The sequence below is a fragment of the Rousettus aegyptiacus genome, unplaced genomic scaffold, assembly GCF_014176215.1.
Source record: "Rousettus aegyptiacus isolate mRouAeg1 unplaced genomic scaffold, mRouAeg1.p scaffold_m13_p_3, whole genome shotgun sequence".
Classification (NCBI taxonomy): Eukaryota; Metazoa; Chordata; class Mammalia; order Chiroptera; family Pteropodidae; genus Rousettus; species Rousettus aegyptiacus.
This window is the reverse complement of record NW_023416306.1, coordinates 77,004,494-77,021,510: the sequence shown is the minus strand read 5'-3', so window position 1 is coordinate 77,021,510 and position 17,017 is coordinate 77,004,494. Positions and strand designations below refer to the sequence as shown.

Here is a 17,017-nt window from a genome sequence, read left to right as displayed (position 1 = left end):
ATCCCCAGGAGAGTCTGTCAGGGCTTGCAGAGGACCTTACAAGGGGCAGGAATGGCCTCCTAGGCAGAAACTCATGTAGGTACCATTGAAATGTCCTTCTACATTTAGGGTATAGACTTGTCTTTCGCCCTCAGTATGGAGGGTCTAAGGTCATGGTCACAGAAGGGTATGCCTGGCCCATGGTTACAGAGCCCTCTGAGACCAGGACCAGGTATCTAGTGGGAAATGAAAGGGCAGCAATAGGACCTGGAGGATCCTGGAAGACACCATGTGGGTCCGATGGGAGAATGTTTTGAAAATGCTGTCTCTCGTTGGAAAAGCTTTTTATGCCATTTAAAGCATAACTTATCAAATCGGAACTTCTCAACCTTTGGGATGACAGCACATCGTAATTTAGTATACAATATGTGTATTTAATAGAATTGAAATCGGTTACAGGAAAAAACATTCACCCTTTACAAAAGCAGTGTTATTAAAGAAAAAAGTTGATTGTGGCCTTAATACAAACTATGCACTTTGACATCTTCTGTTCTGTTCTAATTTTTATCTTTTAAAATGGTAGCTGCAGACTCCAGAATTAATTTTACATCCCACTAATTGGCAAACACTGATTCAGGCACAAAATTGTCTCTCAGTTATTTTTTCAGGAATTATTTAAAGGATAAAGAAACTTGGATATCTAAGCAAACTGATTGTGTAGCATCTTTAGATAAAAGTTTAGAATGAGGATTCTCTAGATTTGTGGGTTTTTGAAAAAAATAGATTTGAAAGTGCTTTAGGCTGCTTGACTTGTGGTTTAGAGACTGTGCTGGTTATGATGTTCGGATCGGAGAGCACGCTCATCAGAACTAGCTCCCCGGACTCTGGAAGCTTCCCAGGGAATGGACCCAAAGAAACCTTCAGAATTAGATGAAGGGTGTGGACGAAAGTGAGGATATGAGTTGTTGGACACCCTCGGTGCCTAGAACCATATTTTCAGAAATAAGCCCTCACATGAGACTCCCGAGGGGGAGCGGAGGAGAAGGAATCCTAAAAGGGTCAGCTGTGACTTGACGTCCCATTGATTGACTACCCCAAAGAAACACCAGGTTTGACCTTCTTCGACAATCTTTCCCTGCTGGAGGTCAAGGCCAGCATTTGCAACCGTTACTAACTCCACAACGACGAGATTGAACTGGGTTCACACCTGGTTCTTCAGCCAACTCCAAGAGGCCCTGTACCTTAACCTCTAACATCTCTGTTCTTCAGTTTTAACATTAGCCAGAAGTGACCGGGAAGACTGAGGATAGTGTGACCCGTACACCACGGAGTGCCTGACACAAAGCACTAGATGCAGTGTGTGGACACAGCTTTTATCCCACCTCATGGACCATTTGCCTCACTTGCTATTTTATAAGCTTCATGTGGGCTTTCATTCCCTAATGTGGGATCTCAGCAAATCACTAGAAAGATGAAGACACAGGCCCAGGAAGAGCTAAGTGACCGATTTCCCTATAGTAAATAATGAGGTTAAGGCCAGAACTGCTCTCGCACCCAGTTCATCTAAGCTGGAGCCTGCCAGTGTGCTTGGTGGGTCTCGTGGGGATAATGGGCTCTAGCAGCACCACCTTCTGGCCAAACTGGGCACTACAAGTCACGGGTCGTGCTGTGGCATCCCAGGAACTTAATTCCAACCTCTCAGGATGTACAAGCAAAGGGGCCTCTCTTTAGCTGTCCAAGATCATACCATTATGAGCAGGTCCTTCACAGGTCGAAGTGGAGTAGACCTTCTGGCTGATGCCTTCCTGTGAGCCCTGACTGCGACAGCCTTCCCTCCTGCCACAGGCAGCCCTGCTTCCACTATGCGCAGACCTTGTCCCTACAGCTCCCGCCCCCTTCCTTTCTCCATGTCAGGTGTCGAGGTGTCCCTCTCCGCTGGTTCATTCCCATCACACTCCCATTCTGTGATGTTTTGCCCCCGCCCGGGCTCAGACCCTCCTACTTGGGCTGCTTCTCCTCTCCCCTTCATCACAAAACTTTCCTCAGGTGTAACCCTGCCCTCGCCCCACTTTCCAGTTGTCCCTTGCTCTCCCCAGCACCCCACCTTAGGCTTCCCTTTCTTCCTGCCACTCCCTGTCATCTGACCCCTCCTCCTGCATTTCTCAAGGCTGGCTATCCATCTTTTGCGCACACTTTTCTTTTCTTCCGTCCCTAATGAGGTCTCCCCAGGCTACTGCGTCCTCACCTGCAGGTTTGGGGATGTCGGGAGACCAAGGCCTGTCTGGCCCTTGTGCCTCCTCCATTCTCTCCTTCTAGAAGCCACCCAGCCCACAGGTTCACCTACCGCCCTGCGCTGGCAGAGCCCCTAGTTCAAATCAGTGCCTGAGGAAGTAGCTTTTGGGTCTGAAGCGGGAATCTTCCAGTCATGAAAGAAGCATCTAGCTGGATAAGATTTTGGGCCCAGTTCTTCTTTTTTGTTCTGCCTTTTTTTTTTTTTTTTTTTTGGTAAATGTTTGTAAATGAGCCTAGGACCTTCTATATCTAGTGCAAATCTGATCAGCTCACGTGTTTTTAGGGCCCTGCTCCTGTGAGAGCCTCCCCAAGGGTGCTGAGGACACAGGGTGGAGTGCTGGAGGCACCGGTGGGTGGGGCGGGGTCCCCATCGCCTTAACGCAGTCTCACACCTCCGCAGCGGCCTTCACTATGATAGGCACGTCCACGCACCTGTCGGACCAGTGCTCGCAGTTCGCCATCCCGTCCTTCTGCCACTTCGTGTTCCCGCTGTGCGATGCGCGCTCCCGGGCGCCCAAGCCGCGTGAGCTGTGCCGCGACGAGTGCGAGGTGCTAGAGAGCGACCTGTGCCGCCAGGAGTACACCATCGCACGCTCCAACCCGCTCATCCTCATGCGGCTGCAGCTGCCCAAGTGTGAGGCGCTGCCCATGCCGGAGAGCCCGGACGCCGCCAACTGCATGCGCATCGGCATCCCGGCCGAGCGGCTGGGCCGCTGTGAGTACCCGCGGTGCGCCTCCACTGGGGAAGTCCACTGCCCAGGGCGCCTATTCCAGTAAAACCATCAGTAGGGCTTAAGAGCAGGGTTTCAGTCACAGCTCCAGGCCACACTCAGCTGTCTTTGGAGCAAAAGTAAATCACTCCATCTGTGGGAGCCTTAGACTTCATTCTGTACAATGGAGTCATCTCTGTGCCTGCCTATCACAAAAGGCTATTAGGGGCATGGTGGGGAGAGGGCCAGCTTCCAAACCTGCCTTGTGATCCATAGCACTTCTCACTGACTAGGTCAGGCCTGCACCCTCCTCCAGAGGCACTCATGGAAAGAAGAGGCCACCTTCCTCTGGGGCTCAAGGCTCCAGATTGCAGTCACTCCTTATACCAGGCTGGGGTTCTGGGGGTGCTGCAGAGCACTTCCAGGCATCTGAGCCTGGTCTACTGGTCCAGTGCCCTCATGGCTGTGGCCGAATCCTGGCTGCAGGGCTTACTCAATATGACCTGGGACAAGTTGCTTAAATACCGTTTCCTCATGTCACATGGGAATTATAACTACTAACCTCAGGAGTTAGAATGAAGATTAAATGAGTTAATATTTAGAAAGTTCTTAGAACAGTGTACAGACACAGCACGCACTCTGTAGCTGTTGTTAAGCACACAAACGCATTTCGGGGTCTGGCTCAGAGAGGGCTCTCCATCTCCTCCGTGGAGGTGGAGTGATGTATGTGGCCAAGCCAGGTCCTCCCTGGGTAGCAAGGGGTGTCTGAGGTGTGGGCCAGGCCTGGCAGTTTCTCTTCCTTCCTACCCAGTTTGCTTTTGCTTCGAGTGCAGGTGAACGTGAGTTTGGGGTTGACATGCTCAGTTGTGGAGTGGGGGGTGCCTGTTAGGTCCCAAAGGTGGTTTCAGAGTCATGGAATAACTTCTGACGGGTTTTCTTTACCATATATGTCCCTGATGCATCCTTAATTTAATTAGTGAGTTTGGGACTTTATTAGGTCATTATTTTTAATGTGCTTTTCTTAGAAGTTATGCAGGCAAAGTGGTTTGTTGTCCTTTCAGGAAGAACTGAAGAAAGGCACTCTCTATACCTCTGAGGATGGCTACTTCCTCTTGATTTTCATGCCTTCTAACACATCTTTTCTCTTAGACCATCAATGTTACAATGGCTCGGGCACGGATTATAGAGGGACGGCGAGCACCACTAAGTCAGGGCACCAGTGCCAGCCGTGGGCCCTGCAGCACCCCCATAGCCATCACCTGACCAGTGCAGACTTCCCCGAGCTCGGAGGGGGGCACGCCTACTGCCGGAACCCTGGAGGGCAGATGGAAGGCCCCTGGTGCTTCACGCAGAATAAAAACGTACGCATGGAACTGTGTGACGTACCCTCTTGTAGTATGTATTCTCTCTCATTTTTTTAAAGTGTTGACTGTTGAGTGCACTTTGTGATGACATGAAACTAGGTGGTTGGAGGCTCTGGGCACTATCTCGATGATCATTTGTTTTAAGTAAAACTGTTACTGGTTATAAAAGTAATATCCGGTCATTATAGGACGTTTTAAATTATAGAGAGGTCTGAAAAACCATGTGCAAATCACCCCTGATTTCCTCACTCAGTGAAGATTGCTATTTGCGTTTGGAGGTCCTTCTGTCAGCCCTTTTCTCAGTTTGCATTTTCTTTCTCCATTAACATTGTCACATAATATTTCTCAATATTAATAATCATGCTCCCCATCGCAGTTGCAAACAGCTCCTAAGCCCGGCATCTGCAATTGGAGGGCAGCTCTTGTGCTCCTCCTCCCCTCGCTTCCCACTGTGCTCAGCTTTTCTCACAGACTAGTCAAAGTGAGGAAAAAACAGAACTTAAATCTCTTGACCGTTTTTCCTGTAATCTCTCTTAGATTATAAATAGAAGAGCATGTAGTTAATGGTTGCGAACTTTACAAACATTATTATCTCTGTGTTCCAATATTTACGCTTCACCAGCTCCAGTCAGCCTGGATACCTGAGACTGGGTTGCCTTCTGAGTCTTACATTTTGGAACCTGAGGTCAGAGGGTTGGTGGAAAATTACTAGGAAAAGATTGATAAAGAAAGGTAAATGGGTGAAGCAAACCAAGGCTCAGCATTCACCTGGAAACCTGTCCTGGTGGCCAGCATGCCTCAGCCCTGCCAGAGAGGGAAGTGAAGACCTATGTTCATTACCTTCTCCAGGTCCCAAGCTTGGCACTCCCTTTCATTCAGCAGTTCACACACAAATCCTCAGGAATGTGTGTTCATTGCAAAAGTAAATATTAAGAATGAAAATGTCAGTAGTTAGATTATAGTGTAGCTACTCGGTGGAATGCTCCAGTGGTTTAAAATTTTCCTACAAGAAAGGATGTCTATGATGTCCTGGTAAGGGAGAGAAGCAAGTTGTAGGTCAATAGCTGTCTTATGCCTGCTCGCTCGCTTGCTCCCTCTCTCTCTTTCTCTTTCTTCCTTTCTCCTTCCTTCCCTCCCTCCCCTTCTCTTTCTCTCTTTTTACAAAAACCAAAATGAGCAAAAGGTGTATATGTGTGTGTATGTGCACACATAAGCACCTCCATTTCACAGATGATGTTTTGAAACGATACACACCAAACTTTTAGCAGTGATTTTCCATGATCTACAGAAATGTTAAAATGAAAGATGTTTTTATAATGAGCAGTTATTACTTTTGTAACAGACTAAATCAAAACAAAGAAAAATATGTCCTTTGACCTAGCAATTGCAGGACTGATATTGTAGAATATTTGTACTTAGAGGGCAGAAATGCAATATTTATTGCAGAATCACTTTTAAAAGCTAAATAATAAGCAGACTAATTGTTTACCTATTAAACAATCAGTGTTGGTGATACCATGGAATAATGCATAGCTGTCAAGGAATGCCTAGAACTGTCTGTTCTGCATGTAACATCTGAGATTGATTACTCTGCCACAAAATCAGGAGCATGGAAACATGGATGAATATGATTTTATTTAAAATGAATTCTATTTTTTTAAAAAAAATATGAAACTGCCACTTCTACATATCAAAATAGTTGAATATTGGTTATTTCATGTTCAATTTAAAATATACATAAAACATTGGATGAATCCCAACCTATTAACAATGACAGAGCCTTTGGTGAAATAGGCCATTAGGAATATTCACTGTTCTATGCTACAACTATTAATAAGCATGTGTTCTGTTGGTGGTTTTCAAAAGATAATGATAAAAAAAAATGGTTGTACAAGTGTTTGGACGGTGCTCACACCTCTGATCTTGACTTGAGGGGCATGGATTATCCCCTACCCCTAATAATGAAAAATGACAGAATCTCCTCTGCCCCCAAGGCTTCTAGAACATCTGCCTCCTGCCTCCTGGGCCAGGAGCGTTTTGTGTGTGGTTTTATTTTATTTTGGATGCTGGAAGGCCAGACTAGGTTTAAAATAATGTGGGGTTTTTTTCCTCCTCCTCCTCCTCCTCCTCCTCCTCCTCCTCCTCCTCCTTCTTCCTCTTCCTCTTCTTCCTCTTCTTCCTCTTCTTCCTCCTCCTCCTCCTCTTTTTTTTTTTTTTTTTTACTAAGGTGGCAGTAGTGTTCATTTTTAGAAGTGAGTTAGCTTTTTCAGAAACCACAATGACCAGAAATCACTTGTCAGCCTTCAGACGGAGAGCTCATTACCCACTAGTCATAGGGGCACCCAAGTCCCATGTAACCGTTCATAAGATTAAGGAGAAAACTGCAGGGGAATTGGAAAAGTGGCCCTTTGTACACTTGATTTTAGCCAGAAGGCCAAGAAGTAATGAAAGTGGCCCTTTTTGGAAGAGGATTCTGACTCTTTACAAGGGGACACCCCACCTCCACCAGCTCTGCTTCTGATGGAGTCAGCCCTGCTGCCTGGTGCCCTGTGTGCCCGCTGCACCTCTCTGTGAGTCCTATAGAAGAAGACAACGTGCTGCTCTTGGAAAAATGGAAATGATGCCTGGACGCCTCAGACTGTACATCTCACCACCGTTCTTCCAGAATTCATGTGCCCATGGTGCACATTGTATTGGGTCGGACTCATCAGCCACCAGTGCTCTTTCAAATCAAGTGTGTTTTTAATCATATGTTAATTATACAAAATGTGAACAATCCTAAAATAGTGAATGAAGAAAAAGGTCATATGTAATCCCAGTATCAAGTTTCCTTCTGCAAGGACAAGGGTCAGACATGTTTCATCAAGTTTCATAAAGGTGAAATTGGGCAGAGCACTTGTTTCGAGTGGTGTTCGAGCATTAAGAAGGAAGAGCAACGCTGCTTAGGACATTGACACCTTTAGAGTTTGTTTGTCTTCTGTGCTCCGTATTCCGATTTGTTTCCATGCAGGGCAGTTCTGGATTGGTCTCACCAATTTATCACAGGATGTGCATTTTTCTGTGCATTACCTTTTTTTTTTTTTTAGGTTTGGTGCATAATTTTGTCCCCTTGTGCAACTGACCTGATTATCTGCTTGTGCTTAAATATTGTAGTTGGAGGTGGGAGTAGGCTGGCGGAGAACTTGGAAACTCATAGAAGCCTTGCTGTTCACAGGTCCCCAGGATGGCAGCAGGATGGGTATTCTGTACATCCTGGTTCCAAGCATCGCCATCCCCCTGGTCATTGCCTGCCTTTTCTTCTTGGTCTGCATGTGCCGGAATAAGCAGAAGGCTTTGGCCTCCACGCCACCACGCCGGCAGCTGACGGCCTCCCCCAGCCAGGACGTGGAGATGCCTCTCATTGGCCAGCACAAGCAGGTCTCCAAGCTTACGTGTTTAAGAGGGTGGCATCTCCAGGCTCACCCTCTGCCTGCCTCATTAGCTTTCTCAATTTAGTTCAAGCACAACATGTAACTCTTCTAAACTGTCTTCATTTTGCTATTTTTTTTTCTCAGAAACATGTCAACACATTTGTGTCCTTAGAAAATACATAGTAAGCTTATTTGGAATCTACCATCGCAGTCGGCAGGTTTCTCCCTCTGCCCAGACCTTCCGCAACTGAGCCTTCCTCTCTCTGCAATGCTTAGGCTGTCCCCACAGTGAGACAACAGAAAAAGGCTCCGGTTGCCCCCACCACTTGAGGGTCAATATAGCATTTTTAAGGGACCGGGAGATGTTTTCTGCTCAGTTTTGGGTTTGGGTTGGTTTTGCTTTGTTTTGTTTTTCATAGGACAGAGCAATAATCTTACAGAGGAAGTAGGGAGCAGGCCCACCCTACTGTAAGAGTTGTCAGGATGGTGAGGACACACTGAAATTCAGCATGGGAAATGTCTGTCACAGCCTCTCAGCCTAAGTGAAGTGACATTTATATAACTTATAAGCTTCGGTGAAAAAATCATTCCCTTGTGGGCTTTGAAGGGAGAGGACGGACTCCCTTCGGCTCTGTTGCTAAGTGTCACTCAGTGTTTGGGGGCACAAATGGTGGTGGCTGGATGTCAAGGAGGACACATCTGCCTGGGGTCAGGGAAGCTTCAAGAAGGGTGGCAGCCAGATGCACAGAAAGGGCAAGAACCATAGAAGCTGAAAGGTGCAAGGTTCACATCAGTTTCACCCAATGGCACTTCCATCAAAATGCATCTAATTGAGAATCAAGTCAAGAGGAAGCGGTGAGACAGGTCCACTGAGGAGCAACTGGAGAACAGCTGGCCTAGGCTTTATAAATGAAATTGTGGGATACACACCTCAAAGTTTCAGAGAAATAGACATGGATCTCCCTTTGCTGAGCAGTGATGGCTGAACCTCCTTGGTGGGCACAGGAAAGGCCCTGGGTGCGGGCACCCAGCGGGAGAGTGCAGGGGTGACTCTGGGACAACTGGAGCTCAGCTTGGCTCTGCGTGTTTGAATAGGTGTGCACACATACTGCCATGGCATCTCAGCTGTGCTTGGGCGGTGGGGACGTAATTTACAGCCTGACTGGGACCTGCTAAAGGCTTTAGTCAGCCGCATGGCATCAGGGCATGCCAAGAGCAGTGTGTAGGGCAGGCCAAACCAGAGATAGGTGGAACCAGTGGGTCCTCTGCAAGGCTGTGCTGTCAGGCAGCATTAGACCTGGCTCTTCCAGAGTCCCTGCCAACTTCCTTGCTCTTCTTTTTCTTGTTTTGTTGGGAGAAATGTTTCACTGGGGCTTTTCTTCTTGGCAGGCCAAACTCAAAGAAATCAGCTTGTCCACGGTGAGGTTCATGGAGGAGCTGGGGGAGGACCGCTTTGGGAAGGTCTACAAAGGCCACCTGTTCGGCCCAGCGCCAGGGGAGCCCACCCAGGCTGTGGCCATCAAAACGCTGAAGGACAAAGCAGAGGGGCCACTCAGGGAGGAGTTCCGGCATGAAGCCATGCTGCGGGCTCGGCTGCAGCACCCCAATATTGTCTGCCTGCTGGGCGTGGTGACCAAGGACCAGCCCCTCAGCATGATCTTCAGCTACTGCTCACATGGTGACCTCCACGAGTTCCTGGTCATGCGCTCCCCGCACTCAGACGTGGGCAGCACGGACGACGACCGCACAGTGAAGTCGGCCCTGGAGCCCGCCGACTTTGTGCACGTGGTAGCACAGATCGCATCAGGCATGGAGTACCTGTCCAGCCACCATGTGGTGCACAAGGACCTGGCCACCCGCAACGTGCTTGTGTACGACAAGCTGAGCGTGAAGATCTCGGACTTGGGGCTGTTCCGTGAAGTGTACTCGGCTGACTACTACAAGCTGATGGGGAGTGCTCTACTGCCCATCCGCTGGATGTCCCCTGAGGCCATCATGTACGGCAAGTTCTCAGTGGACTCAGACATCTGGTCCTACGGCGTGGTCCTGTGGGAGGTCTTCAGCTATGGCCTGCAGCCCTACTGCGGGCACTCCAACCAGGATGTGGTGGAGATGGTGCGTAGCCGACAGGTGCTGCCCTGCCCCGACGACTGCCCCGCCTGGGTGTACGCCCTGATGATCGAGTGCTGGAACGAGTTCCCCAGCCGGCGGCCCCGCTTCAAGGACATCCACAGCAGGCTCCGGGCCTGGGGCAACCTGTCCGCCTACAACAGCTCAGCACAGACCTCGGGCGCCAGCAATGCCACACAGACCAGCTCCCTGAGCACCAGCCCGGTCAGCAATGTCAGCAATGCCCGCTACGGGGGGCCCAAGCCCAAGGCCCAGCCCTTCCCCCAGCCACAGCTCATCCCCATGAAGGGCCAGATCCGACCCCTGGTGCCCCCTCCACAGCTCTACATCCCTGTCAACGGCTACCAACCAGTGCCAGCCTATGGGGCCTACCTGCCCAACTTCTACCCTGTCCAGATCCCGATGCAGATGGCCCCTCAGCAGGTGCCTGCCCAGTTGGTCCCCAAGCCCAGCTCCCACCACAGTGGCAGCGGTTCCACCAGCACGGGGTACGTCACCACTGCACCCTCCAACACGTCCGTGGCAGACAGAGCAGCCCTGCTCTCTGAGGGAACCGAGGACACGCAGAACGCCCCCGAAGACGCTGCCCAGAGCCCTGTGCAGGAAGCAGAGGAGGAGGAGGACGGCTCTGTCCCGGAGACTGAGCTGCTCGGGGACAGTGACACTCTGCAGATGGACGAGGCTGAGGTCCAGCTGGAAGCCTGAGGCATGCAGGGCCACGGGGTGCTCACAGGTGACTTCGGTTGCCTTGAGAAGTGAGCCCCAGTCACCCGTGGGCTGGTTTGTAGCCTCATCACCATATCTCACTCCTGCTGTCCTCTCGTGCACAGAGCTGCAGCTGCAGCAGCACATTGGGTTGGAGGAACTTTTATCAAGTGGCGCCCAACGCACAGTGACCCCCAACATCTGCATTTCTTAAGAGGAGGATGAGTAGTAAGCAGTGTCTGTGCTTTGAAGGAAAACAAGTGACATCTTCCCTCTATGTTGCACATGGATCCAGTATTGCAGACCTTTGAGACAGTAGGCCTGTGCAGGGCAGCCAGTTGGGACTTGGGCTTCGGGAATTCCCAGCTACTGGCTGCTGGTTGCTGTGGGGGAGCTCCATTCCTCTCTGCCGCCCCCTGCCGCTGGTAGTTCCTCCTTCAGCTGCCAAAGATCTGCGGGAGCAGGACGCTGCCACCTGCCATGGTCTGGAGAAAGGGGCTTCTGAAATGGGAGTTCGTTTTAAAACAATTGTGCCTTAAAAAATACCGAGACGATTGTGAAATAATTTTAATTATACTGCATGTGTATTTTTCCCACTTTCCTGGAATTCGAAGGAAAGTGTTTTTTGGCTTTGGAATGTTACAAAGGAAGCAATATTGTACAGAGCACAGTATTGTTTGTTTTCTTAGAATCATGTACAGACCTTAAATGTAATTTATGTGGTTTTTGTATGCCGTTTTCATTGAAGTATTTTGAGCTTAAAATAATGACTTAGTAATTTAACTGTTTACCTTACCCACCTGGGATGCCACCTGATTGTATTTTGGTTGCTTTTGTTTGTAGCCATGAAGAGAGGTCCGTTTATTTCAGAGCGCCTGTGAGAGAAGGCCCACAGCGCACTGGGCGCACGGGGCAGCTCCCACATGTAACTCCCACACCTGGTGTATCCAATAAAGCGGAACAACGTTTGCTCGGCTCTCTGCAGCTTGTGAGGCTGTGAGGCAGTGTGGGGGCGGGGTTTGGGATGAGGGAGATCCCGTCCCCCCCCACCCCAACTAATGATGTGGGCTGAGCCCTTGCAGCCTGGGTACCTCGTCCAAGATTAGGAATGTGGGTGTATATTGGCAGATAAATGATGGAAACAAGAGGCATTGCTTTCTCTGTTAAGGTCTGGGGGTGAATTAGTTGATGATGTTGTAAGGTTGGTCTTTGGTTTTTAACTTCTCCCCTCCTGAGGTCCCAGAGACCTGGAGCCTGGTGCTTTCCAAGGCACTGGAGCAGTGCTGGGGGTAGGCAAGGTGAAGCCATGAGGAGAATAGGCCTCCTTCACCAACCTGCCCGGGGTTGCCTGTGCCCCTGCCTGTCAGCAGTGCAGCCTGCTGGGCCAGGGTCACCTGGGGGGGTCAGTAGTTCCTGGGCTTCCAGGCAGGAGAGGGGCCTAGCATAGCTTCTGCCAGCCAGCCAGCCAAGACCCCCTGCTGCCCCAGAGCCTGCGGCCAGGAGAAACTCAGGTAGAATTCACTTCACATGCTTAGGCGGGACTTCTTTTTCTGTAGCAGAGCCTTATGAAGGGCTTGTTACAGAACAGCCCTTCCTTCCCTGCTCCTGGGCCAGACAGGATGGTGCCACAAAAGTGTGGTTCTAACAAGTGCCCAGCGGGTGCTGATGCTGGTCAGGGGACCCGCTGAGTGCCACTGAACACAAAATTGATTGGCGCCAACTGTCCAGCACCTCAGACCATCCTGGATTTCAGTCTATCGGGTACACCCTTCACCCACTGCTTTGTTAGCATAATGCTGCTCATGGATAGAGCCATACACAGAAATAATTAGATAAAGTGCCTGAGTGTATTCTAAAACCAGGTCGGGACTCTTCTCTGCTGGGCAGAAGGAAGAGATATAATGGTGATAAGGACTGGGAGCCCCCAGCCCCTCCCTTCAAGTGTGGTCCTGCTACATATGGAAAGGGCTCAGGGTTGAATGGAGCTACTTCTCATTTCCTGACCTGAAAGAGGAACTTAATTTTATCTAGAATGTGGTACACCTGATGGTTTAACTGTTCAGTTGAGACCTGAGAGTGAAAAATAGGAAATAGCCCTTTGGCGCTGTCTCTGCGAGCACAGTCAGGGAAGCCAACCCCCGCGGCAGCCACAGCCGGCAGCCCCCAACAGGAACCTGAGGTGGGGTGTGCTGACATCAGAGCCAGCAGCAGAGATTCTGCAGAAACACTTTGGGAGGGTGTTTTGGCAGAGCGGGAGAGGTTTTAATTTGGGGGATATTTTTTTTTTAGCTAAATATAGCATTTGTTTGTTACCGCTCATTCTAATTATAAAATCTTGATACATCTTTGGGGAGGTTATTGAGCTTTTAAAATTGGTGCAGTTAAACCAAAGTTACTGAGTTGGGATGTTCCAGAACAATTAGATATAAAGCTAACTTGAATGATTCAGATAAATGTCACTCATACCATCTACCCAGTAGTATACTTATCCCTGTTCATCCCACAAAAGGGAGATTCCCACAGCCACTGAGTAATTCATTTAAGTGTAATTACTTTTAATCAGGCCCTACGATGCCACAGATATCTCATGCATGCCTTAGATAGCTGATACTACTTGTGGAAACAGTCTGTTGGAGCAATGGCTAACTTTTCTGGACTAATTTTAGGGTATTTGACATACTGCAGTATACAACAGCTTCCCACTAAATCAGGAAAAACCTTTTGGTTATCTCAGTGGGAAATCACTGCTTCAGTGTGCTCCCTTCGGATTTAGTTCAACCTCAGGATTCACTGTTGGTAGCTGTTTTGGGCCCGTGTAATTTTACAACTATATTGCAAACAAATGTTACACAGACTTTGGTTCCATGTGAGTTTCTTATGGGAACAAACATTTAAAATCCTTTTTGAGATGAACTTTAGAAGAAGGTTGTGTTAAGGTAGATTTACTTTAGAGTACTATCTCAAAACCTGGCCGCTGCGAGCCAATGTGACATTTCCAAGGTCAGCCCTGCTCCCCTTCACAGGCTTTCTCTCCCTCATCAGTCCTCATGGTGATAGAGACTGCATTCCTTGGTCTGGTACTTAGTGAGTGCTCAGTAATTAGCTCTTAAAAGAGTAATGCTTTATTTAGGTAGAAAAGGCTGGATTCAGGCTACTCGATACCTGCACAGGTGTTCACACTTAAGACGATAGCGCTTTTCCAGTATTGTATTTCTTTTCTAGTTTCATTTCATTTATGTAGTAATTAAGCAGCTAGCACATCTCTGTAGTTTAAAGACACAGTGGGAAGTCTCTTTCCCACCCCTCTGCTCAGCTTCCTTTCACTTCCCCCTCCAAGTACAACTGGTAATGACTTCTTGTGGATTTTTCCAGTTTATTGATGCATATATAAGCAAACATACCTATATATTCTTATATTCCATTTTTTACCTAAGTGGTAACCTCTACAAGTTGTTTTGTCTTACATGTTTCATGTAATTGTGTATCTTGGGGATCTTTGCCTGTCAGTGGATGGGAGCTTGTCTGCGGGAGAATTGCTCAGTGGTGGTCCTGCTGGTGAGTTAGGGCCTAAGTTGTAAAGTGCCAGGTAGTGCCACAGTGTGTCCCTGGTGGGAATGCACCGCCACCAGAGCACCACTTTCCCTGAGCCCCCAGCCCTGGAGTGCTATGCAGACGTAGGTGAGGAGAAGGGTGTGCATGGAGGGGACCAGGGAGCACTTGGCTCAGCTCTAATGCGTGTTTTTTAAAAGATAGGGCACGTGAACATGTTAATTCGAAATTGTTCTTTCGCTAATTTTATCCTGTTCACTCTCTTTTCCAGTCTGAGATGCTGAGGGTTTAATAAAAAATGTTGCCCAGAGGCAGAGAGGTAGATTTCATACCATCCCTGGGTGTTGGAAGGCACTGGGGGCATATGCTGGTACCCAAAGAAGGGATGGGACTGAATGAATACTTCCCTGGAACTCCAGAAGGCCCCTGCAACACGGCCACCCCAGGATGGGCATTGCAACACACTGGCTCAGGGTAATGAGGCCCTGGGAAGCTAAGATCAGTTGAACTGTGGTACCTGCTTTAATGATCTTGCTCAGGTCTTGATGGAAGATGGGAAGGGAGAAAGTGTCCAGATAGGAAAAAAAAAGTTCAGGGGCGGCAAGGCAGCCTGGCCCTTCCTCATGCTTCGGCCACCCCTATCCGTGCCGGCTCCGTGTCAGTCGTTCTCATTTCTCTCTTGAGAACTTGGCAGTCGGTGTACCATATTTCACAGTGCTGTCTATTCATTCCCAATGCTTTATCTATAAGGCATTTTTCTATATTTCAGTATCTGTATCTTTTCTAGGGTTTTAACAGTCATCTTATGGTCACTTTTTTAAAGTACATTTTATGTTTTGTCTCCTTGCCATGGGCTCTTTACTGGAAAATTGCACTAAAGCCACCTCTGGGATATGTCAGTATAAACTAATAAGAATATGGAACTATAGTATTTTGTTAAGAAGGCTCATCGTTACTTTAAGATACACAATAATTCAAATTAGGCTACGGGAGCCAAGAGAAAGACAGAAGAGACTGATGTACAAATTGCCTGAAAAACGGTTTTAGTGTTCAGGTTTCCGTTCCCAATTTGCTTGACAGCTTTTTCTTTAAATAATGGAAAGGTGCACGTCAGCCACGGCACTAAGTTAGGTATTAGTGTCTGAATGACTTTAACACGCTGCATTCCAACCTGCAGATAGACAACTTAAAGGGAGGGCAACAGGCCCTTCCACATCTGGTCGTTATCTTATTTCCAGTCTTATAGGCTGTACTCTCGCACTTCTCACGTGGGAGCCTCCCAATATTTTGTAACAAAGAATTAGTTTGGAAAAGCACTTCCTGTCCCTGCAGGTGGAGACCGTAAGTCTCACTTAGTCTCCACTGATTACTGTAAGGAACACTGAGCCGCCACTTTTTTTTTAAATAGCTTAATTGTGCTATAATTTACATCCAGAAAATTTACCCATTCTAAGTGTACAATTCAGTGAATTTTAGTAAATATGCAGTGTGTTCAGCTTTCACCTCAAGCTAATTTTGGAACATTTGCATCACCTCACAAAGATGCCTCATGCTTGCTAGCCGCCGGCAACTGCTCTGTTTTCTGTCTCGGTGGATTGCCTTTTCTGGATATTTCATATAAATGGAATTATATGATATGTTTGCTTCTGGTTTCTTTCACTTGGCAGAATGTGTTTGAGGTTGATCCATGTTGTCGCACATATCACATTCATTTTATTGAATTGTATTCCGTTGTATGGATATACCACAAATGTCGATCCATCAATGGACATTTGGACTTATCCGGTTTGGGACTATTAAAATAATGGTGCTATGTACATTTGCATATGTTCATTGTAGAAATATGTTTTCATTTCTCTCAGATTTCTAGGAGTGGAATTTCTGGGTCATAAGGTAAATCATCAATCTTTTAAAGAAACTTTCAAATTATTTTCCAAAGTGGTTGCACCGTTTTACCTTCCCATCAGCAATGAACAAGGGTTCCAGTTTCTCCCCATCCTCACCAGTACTTACCATCTGTTTGTTTTGTTTTCATTACAGCCATCCACTTTTAAAAATACCAAAAGAAAAAATTACTAAAATTAAAAGATTGAGGTTGCAGGTAAAGTCTCTGAATTGTTTAATAATTCTCATGAAATGCCCTTTACTTATTTTTTATACACCCTTTCAATAAATATTTCTTGAATGTACACTTTTGACTATATTCAGCGGTGAGCAAGTTAGGAAACACCATCTCCACTTTTTCAGGAAGAAGGTTATTAAACAAGAAATATTATAATAACAGACTCAGTCTTCGTTGCTATGCAAAGATGCCTTGGGCAGAGCCCCACCATGGCAACTGATAAGGGTCACACCGATATCATTAGATCAGGACCCTGTATTTGCAAGTGACGAAGGCCAGAAACTGCCTCCTCCATCATGGACACACTGCAGGGGGAGGGAGTGGGCTAGCACCTGTTGTCTTCTAGGGCTTGTGACTACAGGTGCCAGAGTCTTTCCTGAGAGGCAGAGCTCTACCTCCAAGTGGAGTTAGCAGCCTTTCTTGGATCTCACAGCGGGTTTGCAAGGCCCTACCCTGGAGCCCAGGACCCTGGCCTACCTGTGAACGTGGGTGGGGGAAATTACGTGTTCATTTTCACTAACCTCCAACTGAAATGTAACATTTCCTCTTATTATAAATGTAGGAAAAACCCAAAGATGTGTTTATCGTACTTGTGGCTGGTCGCCAGTAAAAATCGGTTCTCTTCATGTCTGTCATGTTACTATTGTGGCAGATATCTTAACATTTTGTTTGCTCACCACCATACCAAGAGTTCACTCATTACAAAAAATATTTTGATAATTTTAATATAGATGTCTTCTTTGTAAGTTGAGTGTT

The 17,017-nt window shown here is 47.6% G+C and overlaps 1 protein-coding gene across 3 annotated transcripts in view; it reads left to right on the top strand.

Annotated features, from left to right (window-relative positions):
• The window catches only part of ROR2 (receptor tyrosine kinase like orphan receptor 2), a 202,070-nt gene extending 185,315 nt beyond the window's left edge, over positions 1 to 16,755 (top strand). For all 3 annotated transcript variants that reach the window (XM_016160494.2, XM_016160495.2, XM_016160496.2), the window contains exons 6-9: positions 2,672 to 2,986; positions 4,131 to 4,376; positions 7,560 to 7,762; positions 9,145 to 16,755. In XM_016160494.2, coding sequence (XP_016015980.1) covers positions 2,672 to 2,986; positions 4,131 to 4,376; positions 7,560 to 7,762; positions 9,145 to 10,590 — 2,210 coding nt within the window. In that variant the 3' untranslated portion in view covers positions 10,591 to 16,755. The remainder of the gene's footprint in view (positions 1 to 2,671; positions 2,987 to 4,130; positions 4,377 to 7,559; positions 7,763 to 9,144) is intronic.
• The last annotated feature ends 262 nt before the right edge of the window (positions 16,756 to 17,017 follow it).